The sequence below is a fragment of the Gracilinanus agilis genome, chromosome 3, assembly GCF_016433145.1.
Source record: "Gracilinanus agilis isolate LMUSP501 chromosome 3, AgileGrace, whole genome shotgun sequence".
Taxonomy (NCBI): domain Eukaryota; kingdom Metazoa; phylum Chordata; class Mammalia; order Didelphimorphia; family Didelphidae; genus Gracilinanus; species Gracilinanus agilis.
This window is the reverse complement of record NC_058132.1, coordinates 236,349,588-236,366,986: the sequence shown is the minus strand read 5'-3', so window position 1 is coordinate 236,366,986 and position 17,399 is coordinate 236,349,588. Positions and strand designations below refer to the sequence as shown.

General features: G+C 34.9%; 1 protein-coding gene across 1 annotated transcript in view; it reads right to left on the bottom strand.

Moving 5' to 3' along the window:
• FRZB (frizzled related protein) overlaps positions 1 to 17,399 on the bottom strand; it is a 57,694-nt gene that overhangs the window by 25,477 nt on the left and 14,818 nt on the right. Inside the window, exon 2 of the mRNA XM_044666471.1 lies at positions 14,405 to 14,452. Within this exon, the coding sequence (XP_044522406.1) occupies positions 14,405 to 14,452 (48 nt within the window). The remainder of the gene's footprint in view (positions 1 to 14,404; positions 14,453 to 17,399) is intronic.

Here is a 17,399-nt window from a genome sequence, read left to right as displayed (position 1 = left end):
AAGTCACTTAACCTCTGTATAAGTACCTATTTACCTCATAGGAATGGAATTATATGGCAGCACAACATAGTCACATCTGAACTAGAATGCTTTTCCTTCATTGTGTAAACAAAAAAAAGTCTTTTCAAGTCTATAAAAACCTAGGCTCAAAATTATTAGTACTCAGGATTGGTGCTATCCATGAGGGGAAAATTAGAGTATGCCAAGAAGAGTAAATCTGGAGGAATAATATCAGCTCACTTAAACCAAATTTATGTAAGATTACAGAAATATGTAGAGAAATACATAGTTCTTTGGACAAAAATAAGTAATTTCCATTTGATTTTGAATAAAACTCTCCAGCCCAGGTGAGTAAAGATAGATTTGATTAACTTCAGAAAGTACAATTAAATATTTTCAGAATTGAAACCAAGTGCACCTGAGGCAAATGGGTACCACTCAAAGAAGGGGGGGAATCGGTTCATCCATCACTGTTGTATGGGAACAAGTTTGGTCTACAAGTCAGTAGTTTGATAATATCCTAAACTAAGAATCTTGGAGTATTTTCCTTCCAACAACCTGATAGCATTCATTTCATCCTGTATAATTCTATGATGATATATAACAAAACTACATTTAAAAAGGATGCAGCATGTATTATTACCTATTAAATCTATTGTACCCACTCTCAAAAATACAAATCTATTTTTTAAATAGTCATTACTGATTTCTTCAGATTAAGAGACTTAACTGTTTTCATCCACTTATTACTTTTCTACGTTTCAACTTCTTTTAATATGTTGTCTTCTCCTTCATAAGCTTCTTGAGGGCAAAAACCTTTTCATTTTGTTTGCATTTGTATTCTCACACTTAGCACAGTGCCTGGCACATAGTAATTGATTTATAAATGCCAAAAGACTTGCTTAAGTGAGAATCTCTCATTCTCATTTTCATGTTAATACAAAATTACCTATACATACTCACATGCTGGCAAAGTAAAATCTAGTATATACATGTATACCACTCAATATGGCTATTGGTTTTCTTCGTCTTGTTTGCTTCCCATTTTTTAATGGAATGGCGACTGAAAAATCAAAACAGGTAAAGAAGAGTAACAAGAATGGAAAAAATACAAACACTTAGGTGCAATTATGAGGAACTTCAATGATTAACTTTTAATTCTCCTATACGACTATTTAATCAAACTGATTTTTCTCACAATTGAATAGAACATAGCTCTCCAGCTCTTGACTTGAACATTTCTTGATCACAAAACCTGGTTTTGTTCACAGTTGTGGGGCATTCACAGAAAATTTACAAGTCATAAAACACTTGTAAAACCTCTCCTCTTAATGTAGTTTTTACCTGCAAGAGAATTTTATCTGTGGTACTTTCAACTTTTTCACAGGATAGGGATTATAATTATTTCTGTTATGCTCATGGCTTTTATATAATGCTTTTCAGTTTGCAAATTTATAAATATTTTCTTTACTAGACCTCACAACAATCCAAAGGGAGTAGGTTCTATTAATATCTTCATTTTACACGTGCAGAAACTGCAGCAGATGATGGTTAAATGATTTGCACAGAGTCACATAGATTAAAAAATCTCAAAATTCTGAATTAACTTCAGATGCCATCTAGTGCAACCTATAGCAGAATCAAGACTCCCTTATAAGATAGTAAATAAATAGTTATCCAGCTTTTGCTTGAAGACCCAAAGAGAGTCGGAACCCACCACTTCTCAAAGCAATCCATTCTATTTTTTTTTTTATTTTTTTACACCCTTGTACTTCGGTGCATTGTCTCATAGGTGGAAGATTGGTAAGGGTGGGCAATGGGGGTCAAGTGACCTGCCCAGGGTCACACAGCTGGGAAGTGGCTGAGGCCAGGTTTGAACCTAGGACCTCCTGTCTCTAGGCCTGACTCTCACTCCACTGAGCTACCCAGCTGCCCAATCCATTCTATTTTTCGAGAAACTATTGTTGGAAAATGTTTTCTTACATTGGACGAAAATCTGCTTTTCTACAGCTTCTACTATTACTCCTAAGACTTGCTTCTATGCTTGGTCAGAACATTTTTAAGTCCTCTTCTGTAACAACATTTTAACAATGAAGATAGTTATCATATTCACCCTAGATCTTCTCTTTTCTAGGTTAATATCTCCAAAATCTTCAATCAATCCTCTTATTAAGTGATCTAGAAGCCCTTTGCCATAATAAATGTCCTCTTCTTGACTCTACAATCTTTCAACCTCCATCTCAAAATATGGTATTAAACTGAACATAGTATTCTAATCTGTCCTGAATATGATCTAAGCAGGGCACAAGATATTTAAAGTGTCAGATCTCTCTCTGGATACTATTCCAGAAAGCATTAGCCTTTCTGGCTTCTACATGGCACTACTGATTCATAGGAAGCTTGCAACCCACTAAAACCCCAGATTTTTTTTCAGATGAACTAGTAAATGGCCAAGCTGACCCCATCTTTCACTTGTGGGTTTTTTTTTAACTGAAGCATAAGACTTTATTTTTATCCCCAATAAATTCCATCTCTTTAAATATGGTTCCAGACTCTAGTCAGCTGAGCTCTTTTTAAACCTTGACTCATTTATACTACATAGTGATCTTGTATCATCTTCAAATTTGATAAGCTTTCCATATTTGCCTTTACCCAAGTCACTGACCAAAATGTTAATCACAGTTACCAGAACATGTAACTTTCCACAAGTCTTTTGAGATTATGTCTTAATCTTTCTTTAGACTATTAAGGTCCTGGAACCTTTTCCACTTTATGTACAGACGGAAGAGGGGAAGGGAATCCATAATCACTTAGATGCTGACTATAATTAACAAATCAAAGGGTACTTAAACCAACCTGCACCTACAAAGGAATTCTCTCTGCACTATCCCCGACAAGAACTTACAAAAGTTGAGCTTAAACATCTCCAATAACTGAGAGGCCACTGCCTCTTAACACAGCTATGGGAGGAACAATACCCTAACCCTCCTCTACTCCTTAGAGGTCGGGCTACTTTTTCTTTTTAAAAGTACCAAGACATTCCTCAAAACTTAGTTGGTTCAGGGAAGCAGGGGCTAAGGATGATGGATAAGATCACTTCCTCCTCTCTTGGGTACGAAACTACCTTGAAAAGTTAGAGGGGCTCTAGATCCTTGACTGGTGGATGGGGCCAAGCTTTTGGCTTTCACTTAGCCAAATCAGTTCAAAGGATTCTCAAAGCCTATCCCCCTTGAATATTCTTCTCTAGCTAAGTAAATCTCCCTTGGTGAAAAGACTTAAAGTTTATCCTTTTGTTCCAGTATTTAACCTCAACTACCTTGTGCCTGGTCAGAGTCAAGCCCAACCCAGAAGGGCAGCCCATTTTACTTTGGAGCACTTGTAATTGTTAAGAAATTGTCCCTTACATTGTGCTGAAATCAATCTTCTGCAGATTCCAAGCATTGTGTCTAACTGTTCTCTGAAGCAGAGCACATTAAGCCTAATCTCTTTTTTACACAATAATCCTCCAAATTCTTAAAATAGCAACCACCCCTCAACTTCTCTTCTTTCATACCCATTTGTTTCAATTAATGTTAATTGAATATTGTCACCAACCCCACCACACCATTCTCATTATCATAATTTTTAAGAGAAATGTAGGCTGAGCAGGGAAGATATCCACGTGAGTTATCAGTTCCCTCGTTCTGAATACTATGCCCTGCTTAGCAAGAGAATAGATTCATTGCTATGTCACACTTGACTCAAATTGATCCTGTAGGCCACTGAAATGCCCTCCTCATTTACACAAACTGTTTTCTAGTCATATTTCACCCAATCTGTATTTATGCAGCTGATTTTTTGAACCCTATTTAATTTCTTCTAGTTTAATTGGGCTCATTGTTCTGGCTTGTCAAAATCTTTTTGGATGCTGACTGTCATCCAGTGTGTTAGCACCCTCCATCACCTCCAGTTTTATGTTATCTGCAAATTTGACGAGCTTGGCATCTTTGTCTAAGTCATTGATAGAACTTTTAAACAGTCCAGAGCTCCAGTTCCCACTTATAACTATCCTTTTCTCAGGCCTGAAAAGGCTCTTTCAAAAACTCTGCTGCTTCTCTTAGTCTAAGCACCTCTGCCTTTTGAAACCAGAGCTTGTATTATTTTAACTTGTATCAAATTCTTATATCTGTTTTTAGATTAGCAGCACTTCTGGTTTTCCCAACTTGGTTTTTTACTCAGGTAGCCAGTTATCTAATGAAACCACACTACCTTTCAAGAACAGAATACTTTAAAACTCACTTCAACAGGAAAAAGAGTGATTCCTCCACCGTCTTTCATTTGATCTCTAATTCCATGTTTCCAGTCATCCATGACACAATTTTACTTAAATATTTTGCATTCAAATCAAAAATGTCATGACCCAAACAAAACTTAATCATAACTTCCCTGTCTCTGTCAAATGCATATCTATTTTCCTTGACTCATATCCTTTGAGCTACCTTTTAATAATTTACTTTCCTATCAAATCACTTATCAAGTCTTCATGAGTCATATATTCAACATACCTCCAGTTGCCCCTTTGCCTTCTGTTACCACCTAAAGAGTCCTCATCATCCCATAGCCTCTATTTGATTGTATGGTCCCATCTAGTTAATCTACCTACCTCCAGTATCTTCTTCCCTCCAATTCATCTTGCAGAACACTTCTAAATTAATTAATTCCAACAAATTAAGTGCTTGCTATCTGTAAGGCAAATAAGCTAAATTATGAGGGGATAAGGGGAATGACAAAGTTCTCACCCTCAAGGAGGACAATGGACTTACTAAAATATTATTTTCATCATGTTATTCTCCTGTTCAAAAATCTATAATAGTTGTACTATAAGGAGTGATGATCTGGAGGCTTTCCATATGAACTGGAAGAACCTCAATGAACTGATGCAGAGTGAAATGAGCAGAACCAGGAGAACATTGTACACAGAAAGTAAAACACTGTGGAACTATCCAGTGTAATGGACTTTGCTACTAGTAACAATGCAACAAGTCAGGACACTCCTGAAGGACTTATGAGAAAGAATGCTAAGCACATTGAGAGAAAGAACTATAGAAGTAAAAATGCATAAGCAAAACATATGACATCACTTATCATATGTATATATGGGTATGTGATTTGGAGTTTAGGCCTTTAAAAAATCCCTTTAAAGCAAAAATGAATAATATGGAAATAGGTATCAAATGGCAACATTTGTACCAGTGAAATTGCTTGTTGGCTCTGAGAGTGGGGCGGAGAGAGGGGAGGGAAAGAAAATGAATCATGTAAACGTGGGAAAATATTTTAATAAATAATAAAATTTTTAAAAAATCTACAGTAGTTCCACATTTCCTGTTGGAGTAAGTCCATATTCTTCCTTCTGGCATTTAGGGAGACTCTCTATAATACTGCCACCCCCTTTCCTATCTCATTCAATCAGAATGATCAAACCACTATCACTACAGGACATGTGTCTGAGTCTACACCCATGCTATTACCTTACCTGGAAAATACATTTCTTTTTATCCATTTCCCCATATCTTATCCTTCCCCTAAAATTATCCTATCTCGTTCAAGCTTTCTCCTACCACTGCAATCCACAATGATCTCTCCTTTCCCTAGCCTCCTACAGTAGTTATTATTTATGCCACATTGCTTTTTTTTGTTTTCTTTTCTTTCTTTTTTAAATTTTATAAAGATATTTTATTTTTACCAATTACATCTAATAATAAATTTCCACATAAATTTTCCAAAGTTACATGATTCAAATTGTCTCCCTTCCTTCCCACTCCTGGAGTTGGGAAGCAATTCAATCTGGGCTATGCATTTGTATTATCACCACATCACTTGAAAATTAATTACTACACATCTAACCCTCTTTCTCTAACCCAGATGTGGTTTTATAAATATGGGAGCTCAGAATTATCACAATTCTACTCACTGATACATCAATGTAAATCAATTCCTCTGAAACTTACTTTATAGGCTTATAGAGTTCCCTGGAGGTATTAAGAGTTTAGGGTGATTTATTCATGTTCACACAAGTATATATAGGAAATGGAACTTGAAACAAGTATTATGCTATGATCCATGATTTTTTATGATATTATGATTTCATGATGATGTATGATGTTCTACAGCAGAGGAGTCTTGCTACAAAACTGAGTGCCTTAGGAACCAGATTAAAATATAATTGGGACATGTTGAACAAAATTAATAAAAATACAATAAAACATAGATAATGTTAATTTACCATTTCTATTTTTTCTACAGTATTCTGTGGGTGACTTGGAACAAGCAATAATTTTGATGTGGTTTCATTTTGTGACCACAATAGTCATATGGGTGTGTATCAGCATGTGCTTTTCCTGACATTAGACAGAACATCTGACTTTGGCTAGACGAAACTCGACAGCTAAATTTTTCACTTTTAATTAGTTCTCTACCACTTAAATTCTAGATTTCTGGTCATACACATGTTTCTTTTGTTATGTTTTTGATTCTGTGTTTTTAAAGAATGGATTCTATTCAAAGGAATGTGCAAAAGTTATAGTTCATTTTTCAAAGGGCACACTTTTTTTTCACTAGAAATATTGTAATGGCTGCCAATTGGTGTGGGAAAGTCAAGCATTTTAAGGATCATTCAAACCTACAATGACATGGAAAAGTGTAGTTCAAAACAAAAACAAGATGCCAAGAACTGGCAAACTATTGCTGAAAAACAGCCCAATTAGTCCCTAGAAACAAGCAAGACCTTCAATGGGACTTGGCAGCAGGGGAATTATTATTGTTTCCTCTACATGTGAGATAGGCTTCTTGAATTTGGAAGAACAGAAAGAAGACTAGTTTGAGGGTTATTGTTTTTTTAAGCAAACAGGTGTCAACTATTGTTATGAAGAAACAAAGTTGGTCACAGGCAAAAGAGAACAAAGACTAGATTACAGTGGATTTTAAAAATAATGTTAACTGATGAGCATTAATTATTCCCTTGAGGCCATATCAAAACTCTTGTCAAAAGGAACACACATGAATATATGTGATCTGGGTATCTTCATCAGACAGCAAAACATCACCTCTCTCCTTCCCCATCAAAAAAAAAAATAGTTTTGCCCCTTTAAGGAAATGGTGCTCTTTGATATATATTGATATAAGAAACACAGTTGTTCTAAAATTCCCAAATGGAGACAGAATACTGAAACAAGAGGTATATCATATGTAATGGAAGGTTAAGAAATTATCCAAGTGATTAAAGTAAGCACACTTCAGTGATCTGGTAACTCCTTTAATATAAACTCCATTGAAAAATAATAGGCTGGAGGGAAAATGAGAACAAATACATGTATATAATTTTAAGTAAATCTTCATATATTGAACAGGATACTCAAAAATATTTTCTGATATGGTTTTTACAATCAAAAATGGTTAAAGACCACTGGTTTAGGGAGCCAGCATAGTATGATTTAGTCAGAGAACAAGGGTTAAAATCTTGGCTCTTCTGTATATTAGCTGTGCAACTATTAATAAGTCACTGAACAGGTTTGGACCTCAGTGTCCTCAACAATAAAATGAGAGAGTCAGATCACATCCTATCTAAGTTTGTTTCTCTTCTAAATTCTAAGATCCCATTATTCAGTCATCTTTGGTACTCTGGGAATGCAAGAAGCCAGCATGATTGACTTACCACTTGGAAGAATCAAAACATTGTCTAAAAGTCTAATCAACTCAATTATGAGTCAAGAATTTAGAAATCTTTGTTAGATGGATCAGATATTAAGTGGAAAACAACAGATATGGGCCTATAAATAGGATCCAGTAGAATGTAATCTACTGTGGCTTCTGATAACAACTTTCTAAGTATGAGATCCTAATACTTCGATAGTTCCTAGTGGACAGCAGCGCTCTACTGAGTGAAAAATTATACCAAACAATTTTTTGGTCATATTCAATTCAGCTGGACACATATAGATTAAGCCATAGCCCATTGCTACCGAGGACCCAGAAGGCTTGCCCCATAAAGATTTTAATACAGCAAGATTAGCAAAGGTCCAGTGATAATAGCAATAGTCACTCAAACCTGCCTTCCCCTCCTGCCTAAAACTTTTCTTTTTATAACCTGGAGAAATCTAAAAAAAAAAAAACTTATGAAAAATAAGAGAATTACTTTACCAGCAAAGGTTAGCCACTATGATCCAATTCAACAAGAATTTATTAAATATCTATTATGTATAAAGCATAATGTTAGGTGCTAAAGATATAAAGAGAAAAGAGAAAAAATGTTTCTGTCCTTAAGTAGCTTACAATTTACTGGACGCATATAAGATGTAAACAGATTAAGTATAAAGGTGATAATTTGAGAAAAGGGACAAATGTAGCAGCAATGAAAACCTGTGCATAAGCTTGAAGATAAATCTCTCACAAAATTTTTCTACCCTACTGATAAGTGCTAGTTATGCAAATCATAGAAAGTAAAGAGACATAACTTAGAAGCACTATAAGTCACAAAATTCATTTTCCTAGCATTTAATTCAAGACAATCAAATATGATTTTTAAGTTTCCTGAAATAATAAATTGGGAAAAATTTTAAAATTGAAATTTGTTTCATGTTTCAGCAACATATGGAAAAAAGCAACAAACCTGACAGGAAAGTCTAAAGTATTATGTTAAGGCCTAAAAATGAAAGCATAATATTTGCACAATTTAGTTATAAAAGCAAACCTCAAATTATTTGATTCACAGTAATTTGTAACTTTCAACAAGGAATTCTGAGATTGAGAGGACTAATACTACTTTAATAAGAAAAGGAAATTTGGTATATTCCCTTGGGATTTATGTCTTTGGCAAGCTAACAGTATGCCTTTCAAAAATATTCTGGTCGTTTAGAATGTACAATACTCCAAGATAGGCTATGTAAGTCTGGGAGCTTTCTTTCATGATTAAATGCTTCATATATCCTCCAAAAGTGTTATTTAACAAAATGGTAGAACAAATTTTGGGTAGTCAGAATGTCTTCTACCCAATGACAAATGGCCAAATGAAAAATGAAAAAGGTTCAGCCCAACATCCAGAAATTTTGTCTATATCACACCACACAAAATACCAATTAATATATCTAGCTAAGTTTCCATTTTTTTTATCCCAACATTTAGCATCGTAGAGATCTTATACTCAGGCTCTTAGAACTATATCACACAGGTATGCTTGGTTTTTTTTAATTTAATGCATACATAATTTTTGTCTGAAGTGGCAGGATAGCTATACAACTTTGACTCATTCTGAAGTTTCATTATTGAAAGCGTTATCATCCTTCTAGTCACCCAAGTTTATGACATAAATTTCATCTTTGACTCCTCATTCTCCATCACTCTGCACATCCAATCAGTTGCCGGATCTTGCTGTGTCTACCTTCACAATTGCTCTCAAATCTATCTTCTCTATGTTTACTCAGCCATTATTCTAGCTCAGGGCCTCATCTACTAAGCAGTACTTGGCCAGGACATGCTTTATTTTTCCATTCTCCAAATGAGGAAATAGACTCAGAAAAATTAAGTGGCATGTCCAAGGTTGTTTAATAGATTAGTAGGATAATAAGATTCTTTCATTCTTACATATACTTATCATTCATCTAATCAAATATTTATCACAAACCTATTCTGTTTCAAACTCTGTGCTTGGTTGTTTTGAGAAAAGGCACAAAGATGTATACAATTCAACCCATGCCCAAGAAGATTACAAGTTAATGACTTAATGATATGGCATGTATGTAAAAAAGGTAAAATACAAGGTTTTTTAAAGACTTTAAGTGATACAAATAAAAGGACTATATAGATTTGGAGAAGGTAGCAACCACTTATTGTTCAGAGTGAAGAAAATCAGTGAAATTATCATGGAAGGGAAAAGGAAAAGAATAAACATTTATTGAACACTTCCAATGTAGCAGGGACTGTGCCAAGCACTTAGCAAATATTATCTTATTTAATCCTTACAACAACCTTGGAAGATAGGTGCCACTATTATCCCCATTTTATAGTTGAGGAAACTGGGGCATACAGAGGATAATTGACTTGCTCAGGGCCACAAAACTACCAAGAGTCCAAGAGAATTTCAAGTCTGGTCTATTATAAATAGCATTTGAGTTCAATATTGAAATTTAATGCAGATATATAGAGATGGAGATCACATGGGCATAAATACACAATATTCATGCAATGGCATATGCACCTTTTTGGCTGAAATATAGCTAGAAAAGTAGGTTGCATCCAGATGGTGGAAGACAATGATAGGTTAAGAAATTTTCTTTTTAGGAAAAAGGAAATTGCTAAAGGTATTAAGATCATAATGTCCCTTTAGGAATATTAACCTGGCAATTAATAGTCAACCACTCAATGTAATAACATAGGGAGAGATCAGAGAATAGGAAACCAGTTAGGAGGTTAGCACAGTATTCTAGGCATTATATGATAAGGGGAAAATGAAAGGACAGTACTTAAGCAATGTTCATATTTAGTGAATAAAATTAGGTTAAAAGAAAGAAAATAGGATTGGTTGGAGAGGTGGAAAGTCAACCAAGATAGTATAGTTTCATAAAGCCAAAGGACAAGTGTCCAGGAATAGGTAGAGGACAAATCTATTGTGTCGCTTTCTGCAGAGGTTAGAAGGAAGATGAGGACAGGAAAAATCTGACTCCTTTAATCATAACAATAGTCTTGGTATTAATTTTATTTATGATTTAATCATGAATATAGTAAATTGCCTATATTCATAATATATAGTGAATGTCAACTTTCAGTAAGAGGGTAATGGAAATAAGGATGATTTTCTTTTTCCATTTAAGTTCACACCCCTTGAAATCTACCCAAGATGAATTCCAGGTTTAAAACCTTTGAGTGAATTGATCTCTCTGGTCTTGCCATTTCTATATCCAGGGACTAGATCTAGGGCATAAAACCAAGATTCACTGCTCCAAGCAAAATGCTTTATCTTCTAGAAAATACCTATTCTTGATTACAGAACACTTAAATTTTGTTCTAAATCACAAAGAGGAAACAGTACAAAGAGGAAACAGTAATTGCCACAAAACAGAGGTATTAATTTAAGGTCAAATAAAAAGTTAGCTCTCTTTTCTCTTTTAATTCTCCCTAAGAAGATTGTTACATTTTTATCAGGCATCTGAATGTGTATAAAATTTGTATAAAATAAATGTGTATAAAGCCAAGAATGGGAAGGGAGGTAAAACTCTACAAATCTATATAAAGGTAATTTAACTCTCTTAAACTAAATTTAAAAAGGACTTGTGTGGATTACAATATTTTTACAGCCTCGATATTTCCTGTTTCATCATGACCACCTTGGACCGCTTCCTTACTCCCCAGAGCTTAGTTTGAATGAAGTATATTTTCTTGTTAAGAGCATGTTAAAGTGTCCCCATGCAATTTCACAACCAAGATGGAGAGGGTATGTTTGTCTTTAATCACTTGCATTTCATCAGGGAACAAGAATAAATTTGTAAATCTGGAACAGTAAACAAAGAGACCCAGTCTGCATTTGGGATTGATTCATCCACTAAGCTGCCTTCACACATCGCCGTTGTGTGGTGATTTGGATCCTTTTTTTTTAAATGTTGAAATATTACAGGATCTTTGTATGTTGGACTGCTGTGTTGTCACCGTGGTTATGCCTATGTGCTTGGCTGCAGGATAGCTCTGAGACCCATTCCAACCATAACTTCTGGTCAAACAGATTGGTACAGTCCATCTGAGAATCATTGTGGCACAGTGAAAGGAGCAGTACACTTGGCGTTAGAAGGACTGGCTTAGAATTTTGGCTCCACTGCCTATTAGTTCTATTAGAACCACAACCAATCCTTTAACCTCTATGAACTTCTTTCCTCAATTGAATTCATTCAAGGAATATTTCTTGCTCCTCTACCCTTGCATCCTTGACTAAAAGAATAAGCTAGAAGGGTGTCCTTTATGCTTGCTTTCCTTTTTTCCACCCCTCTGACCCTTGAGATAGGAGACCCCAGAGGGGGACCAAAAGGCAAGAGCTGACCCTCATCAACTTAGACCAGAAGCTCTAAAGGAAGGAGGGAAGAGAATTACCACTGCTCACTCCTCTTTATAATGTTTGTCTCAGCAGAGTTATCAACTAAAGTTCTTCGTGAAATGGAAGACCATCAGACTATACCATTTGCTTGCCAATTCATCCTAAGATCCTCCAATCATAACCATCTGCCTTGTTGCTACTCCCCACCCCGGAACTATTTAATTTGCTAATATATTCTGAGGTCTTGTGAATCTTGCTACCTGCAACATCACTGCAATCACAGGACTTCCAGGTCTTTGTGACCACCCTGCAGCTGAACTCTTCCAATTAGAGTATGAACTCCTTGAGAGTAGGGATTGTTTCCTTTTTCTTTTTGTAACTCCAGCACTTAGCCTGGTACTTAACAAACACTTAATAAGGCTTTTTTCATTCATTCATTCACTAGCTATATGCTACAAAGAATAACAAATGAAGCAATCCTTACCCTCCAGGATATTACATTTTACTAGAGGAAAATAATATCAATAAAGATAAGTAATTACAAAATAATTTCATAGGGCATGAGGAGACTCCTTTATGTCAATATATAAAGAAGTTATTTGACTGATATTAGACCTTTTCACTGATTCCTTTTATGCCTTTCTTCCCCCAAAGTGCTATGAGAAGGACTTTTTTCCTCTTTCTCAACACCTACATCCCCCCCTGGTGCACCCTAGAAGAAGAAAGATATAAGGGGAAAAAGGAAAAAATAGTTTATTCAAAAAAAAGAAAAGATTGAGAATACTCTGTTGCTCTTTTATATGTCAAAACCAAAACTAAGCATTAGCTCTTCCAACAAAAGTCTGCTCTCAACAGATTCCAAGACCATCTTGGAAGCAGTTCCAATAACCAAAAATCAATCAAGAGTTTGGCCACTTCATACTTGTCCATATACTTTTGAAAAAAAAAGTTATGCTAATTAAATTGATGAGGGCGAACTCCCCTGAAGCTACCCCATCTTTACACACTAACTAATAACTCAGGGTTATTTTGAAGTGCTTTCTACAACGTATATTTATAAAGCACTTTACAAAATGTTTTACATGTTACAACAACCCTATGGTAAATAGTAGTGTAAGTATTATTATATCTGTTTTTCAGATGACTAAACTGAGGCCAACTAAACTTCCTTTGGCCAACTAGAATATGACAGATCCAAGATTCAAATTTGGGCTACTGATTCCATGTCTACTACTCCTATAGTTATATCTATCTAGTACTATTAAAATGAGGATAGGCATACAGGAGAGTGAAAAGACTACCTGTGTTGGAATGTATAAGATTTGATTTCAGATTCTGCTTCAGACACATAAGTAAATGCATTAATCTCTAAGTGTCCCTAAGCAATTCTTGGAGACAGATTCTGACTTACATGGATGGAAGAAGTTTCCACATTAGGACTTTCCATACCCTCTTGAAATTATACTTGTCAATCCCACTCCCACCCCAACATGCAATTGACAGTCTTAGAAGTACTGATCACTCCAATCATGTTACCATGTAGTTATAAGATATTCATTTCTTTTGTTTAAAAAAATGCAGTTAATTTTAAAAAAAATTTTAACACAGTTAAGATTATTTGCAGAACTGTCCTAATGCTGACAATGATGATCAATGTCTTCCAACCAGTGAAGACTACTATAAAGTATTTTCAGTTATCAAAATTAAAAAACCTATGTAAATCTGAATATATTCTCAAGACTACATTAATTTCAAATATTTATCATTTGAAGTACAAATGTGTCATAAAGCTCTTTAAGGAGGGGATGGAAAGTGCCATTAAAACAAGGACAATTGATGCAACCTCTTCCCCCAAAAAAAGAAATTTTGGATCCTCACCAAAGACTTGGGTCAGCTACATGGCACAATGTATAGAGTATCAGGCCTAGAATCGGAATATTCGTGGCCTGATTTCAAATTTGGCCCCAGACATTTACTAGTTGTGTGACCCTGAGCAAGTCATTTAACCCTACTGGCCTCAGTTTCTTCATCTGTAAAATGAACTGGAGAAGAAAATGGAAAACCATTTCAGTATCTTTGTCAAGAAATCCCCAAATAGGGTCCAAAGACTAAAAATAATTAAACATGACTAAAAATAATTAAACAACCATAGATTTAGTCTCAAACTATTCTAGACCAGAGTTACAAAGTTAGCAAACTCTCTTCTTTACCACTTCACACAATAAATTTTCAGCTTCAGTAAAAACAGCTCTATAAAAAAGAGAGAGAGAGAATCTACTTACTATTTTTGGTATCACGAACTAAAAGAAATGGCTTCAGAATGCAAGTATTTGACAGTTATAAGGTACTTACCACTGCTGGTGCCTCTACAATTCCCATTGCTAGAATCCATAGGAAAATCTGAAATGGATTCACAAAACATGTAAAGAATGATTAGCATGTTTGTTTTCCAAATAGTGGTATTAATCCACAAATAGCGATTAAATATGCAAGGCGTTGTTCTGTAGTGGTTGTTCAAATGAACTCTGTTAGGGCTGATGGTGGCAGATCCCTTCCTTTCTTCCTTGGTTCCTTCCTTTCCCCTATCCACTCAAACTAGAAGTACAGCAGCTGTCACAGCCTGATCCCAAGGGCTGAAGGATTCAGAAATTTAGAACTGTTTCATTTCTCTCAGGGGCAGGTCTCACCTTCCTTAAGTAAGCTGGTGGCCTCCATGACCCCAGAGATTCATCAGAGTGGTACCAGAATGCTAAAGCAGAGCACCTGATCATTTTTAGCCCTACTGTAGTTCAGAATTCTTAAGCTCAAGTGATCCACTAGGTTCAACCTCCCTAGTGGCAGAGATCACAGAAGTGCCCTACTATGACTAGCTCTCAGCTACTTTCTTCAAGGAATTTTGCTAGAATAATAATAAGGTACAATATAAAGTTTGTGATACAAGTAAAACCCAGTGGAATTGCTCATTGGCTACGGTAGGGGAGTGGGAGGAGGAGAGGGAAAGAACATGAATCATGTAACCATGGAAAAATATTCTAAATTAATTAAATAAATTTTACCAAATGAAAAAAAATAATAAATTTAAATTTATTTTAAAATTAAAAAAAAGAAATTTTGTGATACACATCTCATAAGAACTTAATAAGGTAGATGAGAGAAGTATGATTATCCTAGGGACAATTAGGTGGCACAATGGATAAAAGCATGGAGCCCAGAGTCAGAAGACTTCAGTTCAAATCCAGCCTGAGACACTGACTAACTCTGGACAAGTCACCTAACCACTGTTTGTCTTGGTTTCCTCATCTGTAAAACAAGAGTAACAATAGCACCTACCTTCCAGGGTTGTTGTAAGGGTCAAATGAGATAATTATTGTACCTTATTTATTTATTTTAAAATATTTTTCCATGTTTCCATGATTTATTTTCTTTCCTTCCCCTCTTCTCCCCCCGCCCCACTCTCAGAGCCAACAAGCAATTTCACTGGGTTGTACAAATGTTGCCACTTGATACCTATTTCCATATTATTCATTTTTGCTATAGAGAAATTTTTTAAGGCCCAAACCCCAAATCACAGACCCACATATACATGTGATAAGTGATGTCATATGTTTTGCTTTGCATTTCTGCTCCCATAGTTCTTTCTTTCAATATGGATAGCATTCTTTTACATAAGTCCTTCAGGAGGGTCCTGGCTTATTGCATTGCTACTAGTTTTTCCACAATGTTTTACTTTCTGTGTATAATGTTCTTCTGGTTCTGCTCATTTCACTCTGCATCAGTTCACTGAGGTTCTCCCAGTTCATATGGAAAGCTCCAGATCATCAATCCTTATAGCACAACAGTATTCTATCACCGTTATAAACCACAATTTGTTCCTAGGTTCAGTGAAATAAAGTACTAACCTTTGCATAATTCTTTTTAGTTTTATAAAACTAGCATTTTTATATTGTAATAAGTGGTCAGACTGAGAGCCTACATTTTCTAAATCTATATTAATGGGGAGTTCCATTAAAATTATAATATGTCTATGCATTTATTCGAAATGATTCTTAATATTTCTGTTTATTTTGTTAAATGAAAGTTATTTGTTTACATGCAAGAAAACATATATTTTCCTAAACCAGTATAAATTCAGTTTAGCTTTGAGTTTTGGAAAATGCAATTCTCCTTTTATTTTCTTATCTTTTTTGTCTTACCTTATATACCTTGTATTGAAAGATTTTTTTTAATTCATTTATTTTCTTTTGACATCACCTACATTTCTTAATATATCTCTCTTTCCTCTATCTCCTAGAAAGCCCTGTTTCCTAGCCCTATTTCCTGGCACAAAGTAAGTTCTTAATAAATGTTTATTCTTCCCACTAACACCCTACCACTACTTCTCTGGGAGTTCTTAACACCAAAGGAGTCCTGTGTCTAGTGAAACAAAAAGAAAACAATAAAATTACTGACATTTGCATAATACTTTTCGTATTATAGCAAGGCCCCATCGATGCAAATAATGAATCCTATTAATCAATTAGATTATTTGAATTCTTACTGCACATTTTCATTAAGCTGGAACCAATGATCATGTTTCACATAAAAATAACTTTGAATAATGCACATTTGAACACATGCAACCATTTCACAGGATTCATTATTCTCAATAATGGGACCTAGTTGTACATTCAGAAGACATAAGCAGAAGACATGTTTCTAAAAAATTTTTCTTTAGCCATATCTATCAGGGAAATAACAGAAGCCTTCATGAAACAGGTAGGAAAACAACAGATAGGCTTCAGGAGCTAGTAGAAGAAAACCTTGAGCAGAAATCAGGGAACCTGAAATGTAGTTGCGGCTGAAAGCATGAGTTGCAAAGCCAGAGGACGGATCAAAATCCTACTTCTGATACTAGATGAATAACCTTGGACCTAACACTGAATCTCCTTGAGCCTCAATTTCCTTATCTGTAAAATAAGAGATTTGGGCTAGAAAGCCTGAGGTCTCTTCCAATTCTCAGTCTATGGTCAATAAACAATTGAAAAAGCAAACCTAGACTTTGAAAAGAGGAATATTAATTAAGATGGCATATTCTGCTCATGCACCAATGATTAATGAACATCATTTAGTTTATTGGCTTTAGACAAGATGATGAGTAATATTAAGGTATAATATAATATGTAATATATTATAATATATAATATTATACGTTATAATGACATAAGGTATAATAGAATTCAGTAGGAACTCTAATAGAATTCAGTTCCTACTGAATTCTATTAGCCTTATAATGACATTGTTATTGTTGTTATTTAGTTATTTCAATTAAGTCCAACTCTACAAGATTCTATTTAGGTTTTTCTTGGCA